Source organism: Lingula anatina, chromosome 1 (assembly GCF_051362555.1).
Source record: "Lingula anatina isolate TDL-2025a chromosome 1, LinAna3.0, whole genome shotgun sequence".
Lineage (NCBI taxonomy): Eukaryota > Metazoa > Brachiopoda > Lingulata > Lingulida > Lingulidae > Lingula > Lingula anatina.
The window spans coordinates 47413337-47431461 of NC_141767.1; the positions used below are offsets into that span (position 1 = coordinate 47413337).

General features: G+C 33.9%; 2 protein-coding genes across 7 annotated transcripts in view; one reads left to right on the forward strand and one right to left on the reverse strand.

Annotated features, from left to right (window-relative positions):
* Nucleotides 1-18125, forward strand: part of LOC106159787 (adhesion G protein-coupled receptor V1-like) — a 127434-nt gene that overhangs the window by 39799 nt on the left and 69510 nt on the right. For 5 of the 6 annotated variants that reach the window (XM_086998849.1, XM_086998853.1, XM_086998851.1 and 2 more), the window contains 7 exons: nt 3038-3049; nt 11696-11968; nt 14131-14334; nt 14804-14927; nt 16451-16735; nt 17225-17397; nt 17713-17971. In XM_086998849.1, coding sequence (XP_086854975.1) covers nt 3038-3049; nt 11696-11968; nt 14131-14334; nt 14804-14927; nt 16451-16735; nt 17225-17397; nt 17713-17971 — 1330 coding nt within the window. The remainder of the gene's footprint in view (nt 1-3037; nt 3050-11695; nt 11969-14130; nt 14335-14803; nt 14928-16450; nt 16736-17224; nt 17398-17712; nt 17972-18125) is intronic. The other variant, XM_086998850.1, reaches the window with a different exon arrangement.
* On the reverse strand, nt 4377-8975 carry LOC106159784 (uncharacterized). Its single transcript, XM_013536186.2, has 2 exons — nt 7728-8975; nt 4377-5882 (listed from the first exon to the last, which is right to left on the reverse strand). The coding sequence occupies exons 1-2, from the start codon at nt 8353-8355 to the stop codon at nt 5632-5634; spliced, it is 879 nt and encodes a 292-aa protein (XP_013391640.1). The 5' UTR covers nt 8356-8975; the 3' UTR covers nt 4377-5631.

Consider the following 18125-nt stretch of genomic DNA (forward strand, 5'->3'; position numbering starts at 1 on the left):
CCCTTTTAACACCAAAACTGGCTGAGATAGGTCCATAGTTAGTATTGAACTTGAATAGAAAGTCATATACTGGCAATCTAAATGTGACCTTGAAATTGACCTTTGACCTACTTTTCACCATGAATTGAACTTTGCAAATTTTGCTTCCCTTTTATCTCCAAAACTGGCAGAGATAGGTCCGTAGTTACTATTGAACTTGATAAGAAAGTCATATACTGGCAATCTATATGTGACCTTAAAATTGACCTTTGACCTACTTTTCACCATGAACTGAACTTTGCAAATTTTTCTTCCCTTTTATCTCCAAAACTGGCAGAGATAGGTCCGTAGTTACTATTGAACTTGAATAGGAAGTCATATACTGGCAATCTAAATGTGACCTTAAAATTGACCTTTGACCTACTTTACACCATGAACTGAATTTTGCAAATTTTGCTTTCCTTTTATCTCCAAAACTGGCTGAGATAGGTCCGTAGTTACTATTGAACTTGAATAGAAAGTCATATACTGGCAATCTAAATGTGACCTTAAAATTGACCTTTGACCTACTTTTCACCATAAACTGAACTTTGCAAATTTTGCTTTCCTTTTATCTCCAAAACTGGCAGAGATAGGTCCGTAGTTACTATTGAACTTGAATAGGAAGTCATATACTGGCAATCTATATGTGACCTTAAAATTGACCTTTGACCTACTTTTCACCATGAACTGAACTTTGCAAATTTTTCTTCCCTTTTATCTCCAAAACTGGCAGAGATAGGTCCGTAGTTACTATTAAACTTGAATAGGAAGTCATATACTGGCAATCTAAGTGTGACCTTGAAATTGACCTTTGACCTACTTTTTATCATGAAGTGAACTCTGCTAATTTCTTTCTCTTTTAACTTCAAACTTGACAGAGATAGGTCCATAGTTACTCTTGAACTTGAATAGGAAGTCATATACTGGCAATTTACTGTGACCTTGAAATTGACCCTTGACCTATCTTACAAAGAACTTAAATTTGATTGTACCATATATATTTTTTGCAATAGTTTAAAAATTCTTGTTGATTGCATTTTTACAGCTTGTCAAGCACAAAACTGGTGGCTGTGTCCCTTATTTTGTGTATGTGGGGGTCTATACGAATGCGCTTGCTCCAGCTGGTGGTACAATATTCGGAGGCGGTATCGCCTCTCTGATCCTCTAGTTTAGTTCAATATTCTTTTTGAGGATTCCAAAAGTTTGGTTGTTTTGTTCATGGTGTCACTTACTCACTCACACACACACACACACACACACACACACACACACACACACACACACACACACACCAGTAAAATGCAGAAATCTTGTTTTGCTTTTGTCGGTACAAGTTTTTGCTTGTCTAAACTGAACAAGCTGTGAAAAATTACTTGTAACAATTTCAAGTAAAAGTACAGATTTCGTGTAGGATCCTAATTTGTTTTGTATGTAACATTTGGGTCAAGGTCCTGCAAGTGTTGGGAGACATTTGAAGATTACATAACAATCTCATTGTTGACAGCAAAGGTTTTCTTTAAATTGAATTGTTACTTGCTGATGAGCCAATCCAAAGATATGTTACATTTTCTGTCTAGGCTAAAATTAAATTGAATTTAGTTGTGATTTAAATAATCGTGATTCAAACCTTGTCTTTTGTATCTGGTATGCCAATTTCAAGTGCAAAATATCAGAATAGCACAGTTGGATTGTTATCATATTTTAACAAATGTAAATGAAAATTGCAATCACCAATTATACATTTTATATAAGATAGTAAAAAAAAGATTAAAGGTGGAGTTAAATTAATATATAATAGTAATAAAGATTAAGTTTTGCCTACTTCTCTATTTTTAAGTTGAAAATGAAAAACATCTGTCCTCTCTAGGTGTTATTTTTACACTCTGGATCCCTGTTGTTAAATAGATCCAGACTTCTACCCTGGACAACCAACTTAAAATAGAGCATTGTTTCCTTTGAACTGTCTAGTTTCTGCTGGCCACTGTATAACTTACAGACACACGTGATGGAATTTACAGACTTAAATGTTCTTTTTAAACTTGTGTATCTAATTTTTTAGTTTAGAATATATGATCTCCAGGAAGTTGAGAAAAGCTTCAAGATTGAGCATACCTATGTTCAGACAGGCAGCAATTAATAGAATTGAATATGTAAAAAAAAGAACTTTGAGGATAGTCCTCAGAATTTAAAATGACACTTATTTAGCTTATTTTAAATAACTTGGATTATTCATGTAAAGATAACTGTGGATTTTACTTTTTTCAAAGAATTTGTTTTTTTCCCTAGTTCATTTGTTCAATTTATTGTTATTAAAAGAAAAGTGGCAGACTTCACAGGCTTTTTATAGCTTCATGGTTAAAAAAAAAACATAATTTGTTCTCAATATGTTGCAGCCCTGTTTTATTTCACTGTGTGAAGTAAAGAATACACAATTTAGGGAATAGTTTTGACAAACAACTGAAAACTTAACAATTGATGGCTGTTCTTGCCACAAATAGCAAACAAATTGACATAAACCCTTCTGAAAATTTGTGTTTTGAAATTTGATCTGAGAAACTGACTTTCTAAACAGGTTTTCTGTAACCTTAAGTATAAAAACACAGAACTGGGTCAGTTGAGAACAGATAGTGGAAGAAAGAATGTTTATTATTGTACCCCCACCCATGTGTTTTTGAAAATTTAACTTTTCTTTCTCTGACGTCATACTGAGCATGCTAAGTAATTGGATATGTCAACAGCAAAAACTTTTTAGTGCATTATTACTTGCAGTCAGGCAATTAAGCAGTAGATGTTGACGTGTGAGAAATTTAAATCAAAATATTACATTTTGGCAGTTAAACTAGTGGAGATGGAGTTTCACCTTAGAAAGTCCTGGTGTGAATGAAAATAAGTAATTAAAAATTACATTTAGGTACAAAATGAAATTTGGGGTCATTTAGTATATTTCAGAAACTGCCATAGCAGTCCGTTTCTTTGTTATTAATTAATAATTGTGTATTCCTCTCATATTTTACAGAATGATTTACATGTAAGTATTGAAATGGGTTTTTCACAGCTTGAAGATTTGATTGCAACGGGATTAAATACAAAAATGGTTTATTATTGTGATACTACTAATTCTTTTTTTAATCTTTGAGAAATGTGTCCCAAACTGCGTATTATTGGCAGTTGCACAACTATTTCCCCCCACAAATAAATGAATAATGAGTAAGTGAACACCAGACAAATATGTACATGTAGGTTTAAACTGGTGTATTTGACTTTTTTGTAAATAAAAAAGGTAATGAGTCACATGTTCTAAATTCTCAATACTTTAAGAATGCTCAAAAATTGTTTTTTTCCACATTTTTTTTATTTAAAATTGGAGGCCTTGTTGCCTATGGTATGAAACTTGGTATAACTTTTGTCACACTTGGGATTTATATAGGGGAAAATTTGACTTATGCCATGCCATGTATAGTAGATAAATTTGAAATTATTTAATTAATCAGGAGTTAGGTGGAGCACCAATGTGTTGTGCACTCAGTTCTTTTTGCATGTGTGGAAAGGTTTGCTCCTAGGCCATATAGTGCACGTGTGGGTTTGATGAAACTGAATGCACTTTGTACACTGTGTGTATTGTTTCCAGATTTTTTGTACAAGCCCCTCCCCTACCAGACAGAAGAGTTTAAAAAGATAAACTGTGGTAGAGGCAAATAAATTTTTATTTATTTATTTATTTATTTATTTATTTATTTATTTATTTATTTGAGTGAGTTACAGTCACATTTAATTTTTTTTTGTACGTTGCTATGATATTAATGATTTTGGTAAATTGGATGTTTCTTCTCTCCTCCATCCCCCACTCTTTCTCTCTCGCTTGCCTGCTTGCTAAAGTATGGGTACATCAAGTTGGGCACGGTGTTTTGCCAGACATTTCTGGCAGTAACAAAATGCCAACAGTCTAAAAAAAAGCAAAAGGAGTCATGACTTTGTGGTTTCAGCAATAATGAATTTTTTTCTTAGAATTTGCATGATATATTTGTTCCAGATCATTTCCATTCAGTACACGACTGATACAATGTGGTTAGATGAAATTGTTAGCAGATGGTTAATTTTTAGTGCACAATTGCTGGAACACACTCCAAAACAAAAAAGTAATCCAAAAGTGTGATCAGCTGTAAAAAGTGGTTGTGATTTCACTGAACTAAACTTGGTTGTATGAAAATGTTTCTAGCATTCACAACTTCTTTGCACATTAATTCTATGACAAAATGTTTCTGGTTATGGATGGTGCCTTCAATTGTTATGTAAAGTAAAGGTGTATTTTTCTTTTTCTTCTCAAGGCACAAGAGCATCTCCTTAAAAACACAAAGTCAAATAATAGAGTCTTTTATTTTCATGAGAAATAAGAAATTATGAGCTACAGACATTAGTTGTAGCTTGGTCAGATAAATCACTTTTGAAGTATTGATATGGCATTTAGAAATGCCATTCTAATGGACTCCATTCATGAACACCTATATCAAGTTATTATACAGTACTGTTTTCTTTTCATATTTTCTAAACAAAGTGAATTGGGTTTACATATATAGTTAGTCCAGTAAAATTTGAAATGAATTACTAATACAGAATTGGTTAAAAGACTGTGACAAGTTAAATTAAATTTAGAAAAATAAATGAAAACAAATGACTCCGTGTAGATGCACCATATTTTATTTTAAATACTCCAAAATGTATCTTTTTCACAAAAGTAAAAGAGATTAGTCTGTTTTATCATACTGTAGCCAAGCTAGACTTTTATAATCCTTGTTGTATTTGCAACTTCTTTGGCCACATTTAAAAGTATTTTGGAAGATTGTGAACAATCTGTTGTGATTTTTTTCTTTTTGCTATTGCATCATGTTTAAAACACATGGTTTAATACACCATAACTTTTTGCTTTCAGTGCATAATTGCTAGAATTGTTTTGAAAATTTGAGAAGATGCATCCATGACATTTTCCAAGACAGTTTATATGAAATATGTGCAGTTCCAAAATTATTTGTTTTTAATTGCTCTGTTTTAAAGATTCAAAGTATATGGCTAAATAAATGGCTTTGATCATCTAGAGAGATCTATTGATTTGAAAGAAACTAGTTGGTGCTTGATTTTAAATGCATATAATACTCCCTGAAATCAAGACATTGCTGACAATATTGATATCTATCAATCAATCAAAAGGGTAGTAAATATTGATAAAATTGAAAAAAATATTAATAACCAAAAAATCTTGGCAAGTTATGGAAAATCAAAAGATTGCTTAATAATGGCCTGGCATATGGTTAAATAAAAGTTGACATGTTGACAGTGAACATGATGGACGCTGACTCATTGGCAGCATAAATTATCACTTTTTAAGCAAATGTTAAACAAATTATGAGATAGATACTTATAGTTATATCCAGTATACTTATATCAACACACTCTTACATCAACAGTATAAGTCTGAGGTATATCATTGACTGTGCTCAAATCAGTATATCCAACATTATAACAGTAGCCCTATAACAAATAGCTGTCTGAATATCAATGTCAATGTCACCCGTTTAAGTCTTTCACATTTTAAGAGGGTGGATGAAACCTTTTCTTTTAGGTGTTCAGCCAGATTTTAGATGGCACCTCACAGATGAAATTTTTTCGCTCATGGCAGTGGGCACTCCCCCATTGGTAGTCGTTGGTCTTATCTAGGTACATACAGCTTTCTTCCCGGGGCATTGGGGCCCCGTTGGGCCAGTTTGTGAAACGGAAGGTTTCATACTTGACCATTTTGGCCCAGGCCCATTCCTTAATGCCAACAAAGTAGTGGCCACTGGTCCACCAGCTGTTAATATGACCAAATTCTGAAAAAAAAAATAGTTATAGAATGTTAATTTCAAGTTATTTGAAATATTTTTAGGTACAAGCTGTGCCTGTACTTACAGCCATCATTGCCACTGCCATGTCACTGTCAATGCAATAAATGACTTATCATTCTCACACTTTATTACTAGAGCAAATTATACCACCAAAATACAGGTTGTTAAGTTGAAATAGGAGCATTCTTATACCAATTTTTGCTGAAAATATCCCTTTTTCATTTTTGCAGCATTATTTGCAAGATGATACATACCTTTTTTTTAACTGTAGATTTTTCTCAATGCTTTTAATGTATATACAAGTGTCACATAAATTATTTTCATCAGATTGATGTGATTTATAACACCAAAGTAATGCTTAACCTGAAATATAATTTTAACTCCAAAATTTGTATACTAGGGAAGTTAAAATGGCTTTAAAAAACCATTCTCCTTTGCATTCATTTTATGCAGCATACAATCTCCCTAAATTCACAGGGTAATTGTCAATATTTTACCTAATTCTTCCTGATATTTAAAGTTCTGTTGCTGATATGGCTGGTACATTTGACAGCTTTGCTGCCTACTTAAAAATTATTGATAATGACAATTATACCAGAAAATATACCAAGTTGGCTAGAAATGTCATTTCCTTCTTACTTTCTTTTTGAAAGATAAAAAATAAGATAAATGTGCTGCTTATCCCCAATCTGTCCAAGACTTGACATTTATTAGTAATCATTATTTTTGTTATTTTCTTTTTAATGGGCCATTTGAGACTGCATTTCTAGGTCAAAATGTAGAAACAATTTAACCCAATTTTGCAAAATGCTTTTAACTTAGTTAAGCTGTTGTTAGACTTGGCAACCATTCAAGTAATTCTGACATATAAATAGGACCTGTGTTTACTCCAGTGTTTTTTTTTCACCTAAAATCTTCTGATTCATGCCTCAGTTTAAATTTTTGCCACATGGCACTTTGTGTTTGAATGCAGTTTTTAATTCATTGAAGCATCAATGTACTATTGAAAGACATAAATATTCTTTATCATAAACATTGTAACCAACACATGCACAACAACCTCCCCCCTCCCCCCAAGAGATTTTAATGACATTCCCCCCCCCCCCCCCCGAGAGATTTTAATGAAATTTTATGGCAGTTTCATGCAAAGAAATGCATACGTGTAGCTTGCTCAAAACTTGAAGAATCTGGATTTGAATATAATTTTATAGGATGTTGGCATAGATTAACAGACAGCAAATTTTTATTGTCATCTGCCTTTTATTTTCCTTGCTATTTTTGTTCAAAGCAGACATGAATCAAAAACACCTGAATGTCGCATATTATGGTATAAATAAGCATTTTCACCACAATACTGCTGAATTGTCAGTGTATTACTTAATCTGCTATGGATTCTTTCATTGGTTTTAACAAAAACAAGGCTGATATAGTGGAGATCTGGTGTTTTACTTTGACTGAAGAGCTCTGTTTCATAAAACGATGTTGGTAAGAAAAAACAAGTGAAAAAATTGCAGGATTTAAAAACCTTTGTTGTTTTGTAGATGGCTTTTTGACAAATTATTGGGATTGCAGTGGATTTTACTTGTTACAAAGTGACTAAAATAATAGGAATAGTGTAATTTTTGGAGTTTTGGTATAAATAAAGGATGAAAGCTGTCCATTTCTAAGAAATGAAGTGGACTGATTTTAAAAGCACAAATTTTCAAGTTTTTTCATTATCGTCCATCTAGTTGAAAATAATCATGATTGTATGAGTGGTTCAAATTTGTATTTAAGTTGCATGTTTTTGAAAATATAGCATTAAAAGTTGTAAAAAATGAAGTACCTTACCTTGGTTATTGTTCAGCAGAAAGCTGAGAATGAAGTGTTCTCTGGTGGTGCAGATTTTGACCAAGGAGCCACCCATAGCAGAACAATATTCCATGGCTTTAGCCCAAGTGGTGTTAAACGTGGAGAACTTGTAGCAGGAGACCCAATTTTCGAAACCTTCAAAACCTTGTGGGCAGACCCCTGTATTTTGACTGGTTTTAATACTTCTCTCACCAGTGGAGTTACTTGCGTTCTCTGGCACATTTCCACAGCATGTGCGTGACTCCATTTTTCTAAGCATTCGGGTTACTTTGTGTTGAAAACTCTCCATCATTTTGGTCAATTTTCTCTCTACAGACGAAGATAAATGAGACTGAATAATCTTTTGTAGAAGATGCCTTGGAACAGAGCTATTGGTTCTCTGTAACATTTGGTTGATAAGCCTCTCTGTGACAGATAGCCTGGCACTATGGTCATCTATGTTGGACTGAGGAGCATCTGTAGGGTTCTGTCCAAGGTTGCATCCTCGTAAAACTAAGTCATAACTGCAAGTCGAAACATCATTGCTATTGCCACTGCCATTTCTTCCACTGCCCTCAGTGGCAAAGATTGTGCATGTAAGAAGTATCAAACCAGTTAATAGTGCCATTTGAAAGCACACAGCAAACAGCAGTTGTGAGAAAGTTATTGATGCACTCTGATGCAAAAAGTACACAAGATATGGGTTAAGTATGGAAACCAGTTAGAAAAAAGGCAATTGAAGTCAATAAATATGATGCACAAAGTCTACAGTGGCAAAATGTTAAAACCTCTGTAAGTTTGCGAAATCTTGCACTGGATCCTTTGGTTGCAGCTATTGCATGACAATATCTTTAACAGATTATGTCGAGTCTGGTAGCCAATCCAAAGGTTAAGTCTCTCAGTATGACTTAAGTTTATGAACAGTTATTGGATCTATTCTGTTACAAGTCTGTGGCTTACCACAAAGTCTAACCACCTCCTTGGAGACTGAAACACTGATTTGCGGAGGGAGTCCAAATTGCAGCTCTTATATACTCAACTGAGCTGTCATTCTTTCTCTCTTAACTAGGCGTTAACTGTCAAAAACTCCCATGTTTATCTTGGCAAGCTCTGCAGGTTTCTTTTTGAAGTGGCGAGGGCTTATTAGTGGTAAATCAAACAGATCCCATTGGTGCATATAAGCTACATGTGTTGCTCTGCACTTTACACTATTGTTCAACTATGACGATAAGACAAGCTGTAGGTCTGAAATAGAATATAGACTCACTAAACAGACTAAAAAGCCACAGAAACCACAAAATTACATGTTTTTTGTTCATGCAGTGTGCCCCCGACAAAACAAAATATGTATGTAGACATGTCCTTATTTTGTGTTCGTGTAACTTTGATTTAGTAATTGCAAATCACTGTTAAGCACAACCACAGAAATGTGCACGTGTTTGCTGTATGACTAGAAGTTATGCATTGTCTTGTTCCCTGCTGCCATTTTTTGGACAGGCAAAAACATTGTAAGGACCCATTCCTAATGGAACTAACATTCTGGGTAGATCGATCCAACTTCGAGGCACTCTTGCTGAATGCAATCTAATTAACTTAATGACACACTTTCTCTTTTTTCCAATGGAATTTGTATAAACACCCCTTTTTTTGTATTCTACTCAGTGCCAGGAGGAGGTGTGTTAATTTTTGTATCAGTTTGCATCTAGCTAGAGTTCCCACATAGTTCAATCTTTCTACTATCTAGTATCTGGTATCGTTGGGAATGGGCCCAAAGAGATGCTGATATTTGTTCATGTAACCATGTGGTGCTTCTATCTTACAGATCTTGTATTTTTTTTTTTTTTTTAGATATAATGGTACATTAAAGGAAATATCATAACTCCATAAGTAAATGTTTTTGTGTGTGTTTTCGTGGAACTGAAAGGAGATTTCTTAGTGTAGGTCTAAGGAATGGATATAATCATATAAAAATAGACTTAATTTTGCAATTTAATAGATTTAGTGTTTTTGTTCACCAAAAGGTCTTTTGTCAACGAGTTGATTTTATCTTTTGATTATAAAGTTGGAAGTCAATTTTGATACCTCATGATAAAAGGAAAATTAACATCACATTATTATTTTTTTCTGTTCTTTTTCCATTCCATGAAAGGTAGGAATTTATTTGGTTTGACAATATGCTTCTTTTGAAAATTGGAAAGTGAAATTTTTTTTAACTTTTAAGTTATTTTCATCAACAATTGTTTAGGTATGAAATGAGGCAAATAATGTAAAGATGGATGACGCAGCTTTGACGTAAGAATTTCATGTTTGTATAATGTTTCATTCAAGATAGTTTGTGCACACAGACTAGACAAAATTCCTGTCAACCATTGGCTGCTGTACCCCCACTCCTGAATTGTAATGAAATTTCTCATGTTTTTGATAATTTGTGAAATGATTCACATGGAAAGAACACAGTTGGTGACCATAATATGTGGGTGTGCTGTGCATGTTTTAATGGTGTTTTGATCAAGACATTGCCTTAAAGATAATATCTTCCCTGTTTGGTGTTTACCTTCCCACAAAGCAGTATTTGAGGGGGTACTGGGAGGTTATTTATCTCAGTAAGCTGCACTTCTGTTTTGAACTAGATCACAGGAGATGGTATACACTATGTGGGTGTAACAGTTGATAGGGGGTTTTCTCTGATTTTCGCCATCAATAAACTATTTGCCTCTTTCATTTGATTCTGGCTCTTGATTAAAGGGGGTTGATTTTTAGCTTTTTTTTCTTTTATCTGTGGATGTGTGGAGGTGTGGGATTGTGCAAATGCTGTTGATTGAAATAAATTTTAAGTTGGGAGAAAAAAGATGATGAAAAATGGTGTCTTAATCATTTTCAGAAGTATGTTTTCTAGGAACTAAAAACAGTTTATTTGTAAATGATGATTACTGTCACACATAATAGATTGTGTTGAACACATATATCTGAAGTTAGCATACATAAGCACTGTAAAAATGATTCATGGACTAGCCTAATTTGTCTGGATAATTTTGGTGCCTAGGCAGCAGTCTTTGGGTCTTGGGTTATTAGGAAAAACATTGTCTGTTAGACAACTTTCTGTGGAACTCCAGTAACACCTGTTCCAATATGAGAGATTTTATGTCATAAAAACAATGCTGCGTATTGCATTTATTTCTCATGTTTGAATGTTTTGTCAGCTTGCCAGATGCAGCTGTTTATAAAATATGCTTAAATGCAAGTTTCACATAGGAACGCTTTAACATGTTTAAAATCTCACCAAATCATTGAAAAATTTAATCTCACTGGCCCAAAAATCTAATAGTAATTTGCATAATCATGTGACAAACTGTGAACTTATCAATATTGTCAACAAAAGACACAAGTACATCCATAGAACCAATGCCAGTGGTTGCACTGCCAAAAATCGAGTTTATCTGGTTTATCAAGAATAGTAATATGCATCAAAGATCATGCAGTGTTTATCAAGATTTAAGATTTAACTTTACCATTTAAAAGACAGGCCAGTAAGTCATGGAATTTATTGAACTAATTGCTTTAAAGAAAGAATATTGAATCTCACACTGTATCTGACCATGGTAACTGAGCCATATGATTATTATTATTATTTACTGTTGTATTGTATTTTCACTCTGAATTTTTCTCTTCTTTTGGCAAAATTGTAATTGGATTATTGCCAGAATGCATTATTTTTCATGCTGAAATTAAGCTACTTAATTTATGCACATGGCAGTTGTAAAAACATATTACTAGTGAACACTATTTTTATAGAAATTGAATTTGTTAATAAATGGGAAAGAATATTGGCACAATTGTTCTTGTGTTTCTTCCATGCTGGAGGCACTCATCCAGTCCCTAGTTGATGCCATCCACATGTCAACATGAACTATGTTAACAACATCATTTATTTATTTATATATTTTATATCTTGTCACTTAATTTAATAGGCTGGAGTAAACCGGTTGAATTTTGGCCCTGGTCAGCGATATGACTATATAAACATCAGCATCATAGACAATGCCATCCCAGAAGATGACAAATATTTTTTGGTGAAACTTCTTAACCCAACTGGAGGGGCAGAAACAGGTCTTGGATCTACCATTAATATTACTATTGCCAGTTCTGACGATGCCTATGGAAAATTCCAGTTTACTTCTGATTCCCTGACTGCTACCGTAAATGAGACTGGTGATACTGGATTCACTGTTGTCAATTTTAAGGTAAGTATTAAGTATTATTAAGAAATGTTGGAAATAAGATTATTTATCTTTTCGTTCTCCATGAATTGAAAATAAAAAAGATATTATGTACCCAATTTTTACTATATTAATTGCATTTGGAAAAACAGTCAACAAAACTGTAGCATGTACATGTAAAGAGTCCTCTGATTGGCTAATTCTATTTAAGCTTGAAAAAAATTGTTGTATGGTGGACATCGATGGGAAAAATATTTCACAGAAACAGTACAACCATGGCAGGTGTTAAGATGACTCATTGTTAATGAGGGTGGGGGTACATTTTCCCAAGGGGCGACTCCCTGCCTATATGCACGTGTTTCAGGTTTGTAACTTCCACCTCCCCTATGTAGTTCTATTTAAAGCTCAGAGACCAGCCCACGCTGCATGTAAAGCTATGAACTATATATCCTTGCACTGCTTTTCCACTTTACATGTCATTTTGATGTTTCTTCTATTGATTTCCCAGAACAAAAAAAAAATCTCAAAAATACATGCACACATATCTAGAACATTTGCTTTTTACTTCAAAATTGTGATTGAGGCTAAATTTGGCTTGGGACATCTTCATAGTCATTTTGTTTGTAAAGAATCAAGGATGGGTGTGAAGGATATGAATGAAAAGCATGTGTCTTGTCTAAATTAAGTGCTCAGCAAGCAAGGACAGGATTTTTGTTTGAGTAACTAGTATGGTTAGATAAATAAATCAACTTTTTGTTACACCAAGTGATTGTGACTGTAGCTTTTTCAGTTTTAAAAGTTTTTATTTTTTTTTAAAGTGTTCCCGCCACTCTACAAAGGTCAGACTAATAAAAAGGGCCTCCCGGAGGGAAAGTTGTGTTACTTAAAAGAATTACAGGATGTTTACAATTGTAGTTTTTTTGCCTAGAGGGTAAGATTTTAGAAAACCTAAGTGTTGGAATTAACTTAACCAACTTGAAGTGCAGAGGGAGAAATGACAAATGGCATGATTACTCGGGACCAAGTGGAGCAGTTCTGGTGCTGTCTAGGTCTATACCAGTTTTCACTTTGACAGCACAAGTTGAACAAGTAGACTGCAGCAAGTTCAGCAGAGAATATGTATTCTGACAAAGCACAAGAAAGGTTAAATCTCATGTTCACTTTTTCTTGGAGCAGCTTTAAATTCAGTGCCGATTAAACCAAGGTTTTCAATCACTAACTTAAAGGTTGATAAGAATTTAGCAGCAACATTTGGATGTACTTGGCCCTTATACTGTAGTCAGCTGGCGTTTGTTTATTAGTTTCAAGTTAAGAGATTTGCCTAAATTTTCTTTTCAAAAATGTTCACTGTAGGTCAGGTGTATAGAGTTGAATGGGTACAAGTTTTTTTAAAGATTGAGGGTGTGAAACAGTACAAATGTATAGCCTTTGTGGAGTTATAAAGATAATTCTATTTGACAGAATTCTGCCCAGGTTAAGGGCACTGATTTGGATGCAGAGTACCAATGAAAAGTATAATTGTGTTTCACATTTGTCCAAACAAACATTTGGCAGTACATGGTTTATTCGTAAAAAAGTTGGAAATACAGGAAAATTTGTGTTTCAATCCCTATATACACTTGGACAGAAACTCTGATCATTGGCACAGAATTTCTGCTCTGGCACAGATTTCTTGCAGTCTAATAATTGATGTTGTTTCTAAATGTTTCATTTGAAACAAGGGCCACAGTACTTCTCAGTGTTAAAATTATGATTGGTTCCCCAGAAAATGCTTATGATTCTTAAAATGATTATTATACTATTTATATCCAAACCCATGTGCCCTTAACCCCCTCCCCCTCTCCCAAGGAACATATGCACGTATGCCTAGTAGTTATGTACATAGAACCAATCAATTTGAAAATAAGAAATTAATTAATTGTCATGTTGCTATGAAATGATTCGATCTCTGCAGCAATGTAAAAATAGATTTTTGCTAACAGGATATTAAAGATTAAATTTCCACTTATTCCTCTAGGGAGATGCAACTTGAATTTGACTTTTCTTTGAATTTTTATCTTACTGTTCCTGACTGCCATGCTCTTTTCCATTTAATTCAAATGTATATGTATAAAATTTTTTTAAGGTATCACTCATTTAAATTGTTCTCATATCATATAATTGCACACATGTAACGTCTTTTTAAGGTGGAGAGGCTTGGTGGTAAAATTGGTTCAGTAACAGTTTTCTGGCAGATAGAAAATGATGTAGGGAACGACCTGGTTGAAAACAGTGGTTCGGTGACCTTTGTGTCAGGAGAAGAGACAAAGGTCATAGGGGTCAAGGTCAGAGGTGATCCCTATCCAGAATTGGATGAATTCTTTGTACTAAAATTGACTGGTGTCAACAAGGTAACAACCTTATTGTCATTGAAATGAAAATATGGTTCTTCCATTCTGTGTTATTTTCTTGAGATCAACATTTAAATAAAAGGGGGGAGATGTTTTTAGTCCATAAAGTAAATATGTATGCTATTGACCTTGTTTGAAGTACTAAGTGAAATGTCAAGTCTTGCGATACTATCAGACTGTCTATACTCATGGGTGTTTCTGCAAAACTTATTTCATCATAATAGTAAATTCTGTGTGCATATTGTATTTTTGATGCTGGAATGTTCTTGTTTACCTAGTCCAAATCAAGAATATTAGAGTTCATTCTCATCCAAATGTCTGAAACAGCAGGAAACCATTGACAGAATCCCTTTCAAACAATGATCATATTCAAGATTGTATTATCCATGGACAAAGAATGATCAACTTCTTTGAAAACAATGTTATTTAAAAAAGAATGAAATAAATATGATTCACATATATTTAATAGGGAGAATTAGGGAACTCCTTCAGACTCCAGGCAAACCTTACTGTTTTATCAAATGATGATCCATATGGAGTATTCACAATCACTGACAACAACAGGCCAATCAGAACAGAGGAAGGAGACCATGGTAATGATATTAAGAATTTGTTAGTCTCATGCTCTTTTTATTCCATAAAATGTATGTTTTAGTTAAGATTTATATAATGTGATCTTCTTCAAAAACTTTTTCAAAATTTATTACATTTTAAATTTAATTTAGAATAATCACATTTTAAATTTTAGGCATATTAGACTTTCTGTTGCTGGACATGCACATTATTAAGGGTCAAGTAAAATATTTCAATTTGATGGCTTTTGTAATACTTAAAATCATGAGAAAAAAGTAAAGTTCAATTATAAGGATAAATACACTTCACTAAATTGCTAGATCAAGTTTTTACCTAAAATATGTTATTGGAAAAAAAGTTTATTTTAGTGCACTTAAATTGTTTTTGTCTGGGATAAATATATATCAGATGACATTGTCTGCCCTTAATGAGAATCCAGTGTTAGATAAATGCATTTAGGGCAAAAATAAATCAAAATGTTGGACCAGCACATGAATAAGTTAACTGTTACCACCATAGAAGTTGTTTACCAGAAATGTAAGATTTAAGGTGTGGGCCTACAAAGTGATTTGCCCTTGATCGCTTTGATCACACAAAAAGTCTCGCCAGTTTGTTTGACAAAGAAACCCAAAACTGAGGCTGTGTTGGTTTTTCTCATAATTTAAAATAGACATGGGTTGCCTGACCTCAGTTCCTGTTTACTGAAAATTAAAACTTCTCTAAAGCCATATGCTGACCAGGACTTTTGAATAGCTGGTGGATTTTTTGTAAAAAGGATTAAAAATGAAAATTTGGGAAAGCATTTGGGATTTCTGTTAATTGGCTTTTAAGGATTGAAAAATGTTTTTTTTTTTTTGTTTAATGGATCTTAATTAGTTATCTCATATTCTTTTTTGCTCACCTTTGGGTGATAGAAAAAAGTCGAAGAAATGTACTAGTTGACCTTTTTTTTACTACTGAAAAGTACCTTGTTTTCTGTACAAGTTGTACCAATGACATTTTGATCCAGTTTTCAATAATCATTGAAACAGTTATCAAGCCATTTCCTGTCAAAAAAGCACCTAGTAAGCAGGATTTGATAGATTTATAGTTACTGCAATTATTCGATAGCACTTGTTTCACTGAATCTATCAACAAGCATTAAAATGAAGTGGCTGAGAATAACCGTTATCTCAACTTTAGCTGAAAATTAAATTAAAACTGAAATTGGAAAGTGTTCTGCGGTGGAAAAAACGCAATGGTGCATGTATAGAATCCATGATAAATGAAGTGAAGTAAATATCGAATATGCAGAAAATACTGGGAAAAAATGAGTTACTATAGTCTTCCATCCATGTAAGCCACAACTTCATATTGATTTAACTTAAGGTTAAATTCCCTTGGTAATGGTTACAGAAACTATCTTTAAATATTTTCTGTTGAGTTGTTTTATATTACCCTGCCTTCTTTAAATAACAACAAAGGATATTAAATCTTTGTTTTTCTGGTCTTTGCAATTGTGCCTAACATGAAAAATAACTTCTTTGATTTAATTTTTTAACAGTTGTGACATTAACAGTACAGCGGCAACAGGGTTTTGTGGGTTTAGTTCGAGTCAACTACACAACACTAGATGCAACTGAATATTATAACTTCCTTCCTGGGTCAGTTGCACGTGCCAATGAAAGTGATTTTGTTCCTGTGAGCGGCTATGTTCAGCTGGGACTGAACCAAAATCGAGAAGACTTTGACATCCATATCAGAGATGATCAGATTCCAGAAGGAGATGAATCCGTGTTTGTCCGTCTCACTTCAGTTGAGTTGATCTCTGGTGGACAGAGTAGACCAGGTAAGCAGGTGAAAATGGTGCTTACCGTGGGTGCCTCTAATAATATGAATGAGCCCTGTGTTCAGCTACCAGCCTTTCTTGAGAGATGTAATTTTTTTCGCCATTGAAGGATTACCTCCTGTTATGTGAAGAAGGAAAGGATCTATAAGTATTAAATGAATGCCAATATAAATTTTCCTGTAATCTTATAAATTATTAATTCCTATATATTTATCTATAATTATTTATTGAGCATTGCAAGTTCTACATGCTGATTGTCATTGCCAGTGAAAGGAACTGCATGTGTAAATCATGCAATTTAATTGACACTTGTGCCTTCAATAGAATCCGGTCCAGCAGATCTGAAAAACACCTTGGCTGCATTGCCACCAGGTGATACCTGTATTTCCTGAGCCATATAAACATTTATGCATGGTTACTGTCCTTATGAGAATGGAGCGTCTGAATTCCCATCTCTGTATTTATAATATTTTTATTGTTGGTTTTTAGTGTCCTTTTCTCCTCGCCTTGGCCCAAACCAACAAACCTATGCTCAGATTATCATCAACCAGAATGACAATGCAAATGGCATCCTGGAGCTGTCAACAGCCTCTGTGGCTGTGTCAGAGAACTTTACTGGCTCCATAGTTGATGTTGTACGCAAAGAAGGCTCTTTTGGAGAGGTTTGTGTTCCTGTTCTCTTATTCTGTTGCTTTTGCTTTAACAGGTGTTTTAACATTGAAATGTTTAAAGATATCTAAGTACAAAATTTGGATGAATTCTTTGAAGAATTGCACTTGCAGCACTAAAATTATTGTGATAATAGTAATAGTCATTTGATTAAAAGTCCTTTTATGAACTGCTGCCTTAGTGTAATACCTTTTAACTTTTCATTTTTTGCCAAAACTTCAGAACATAATCACGCATATCATGTTTGACTTAAATTTAAATTTTTAAAGATTTACTTTAAAAGTGCCCTGTTTTAATAATTGTTATAGGTGAGTGTGAAGTTTGAGGTGATATCAGGCACAGCTGTCAACACCGTGGACTACAGTGTCACCTCCAGTGATGTCATCCTGGCTGACAGGGAAAGGAGGAAGAGAGTTCCCGTGGAGATCAATGATGACAGGATCGCAGAGTTAAACGAAACGTTCACTATCCGCCTATTGCCACAGATTACAGGAGGTGCTCAGCTGGGAAGGCTGATATCCACGCAGGTCACCATTTTGTCCTCTGATGATCCCAAGGGAGCTTTTGGTAATTTTTCTTCTTATTTATTTATTACTTTTTCAGGAAACATTACCTGGTTCATTTTCCAGTATACTCATACATGCCTATGAGATGAACCAGTTTTTGTTACTTATTTTTATGTTCAGAGTCAACATTGTCGAAAGAGCTAGTCTTACTCACT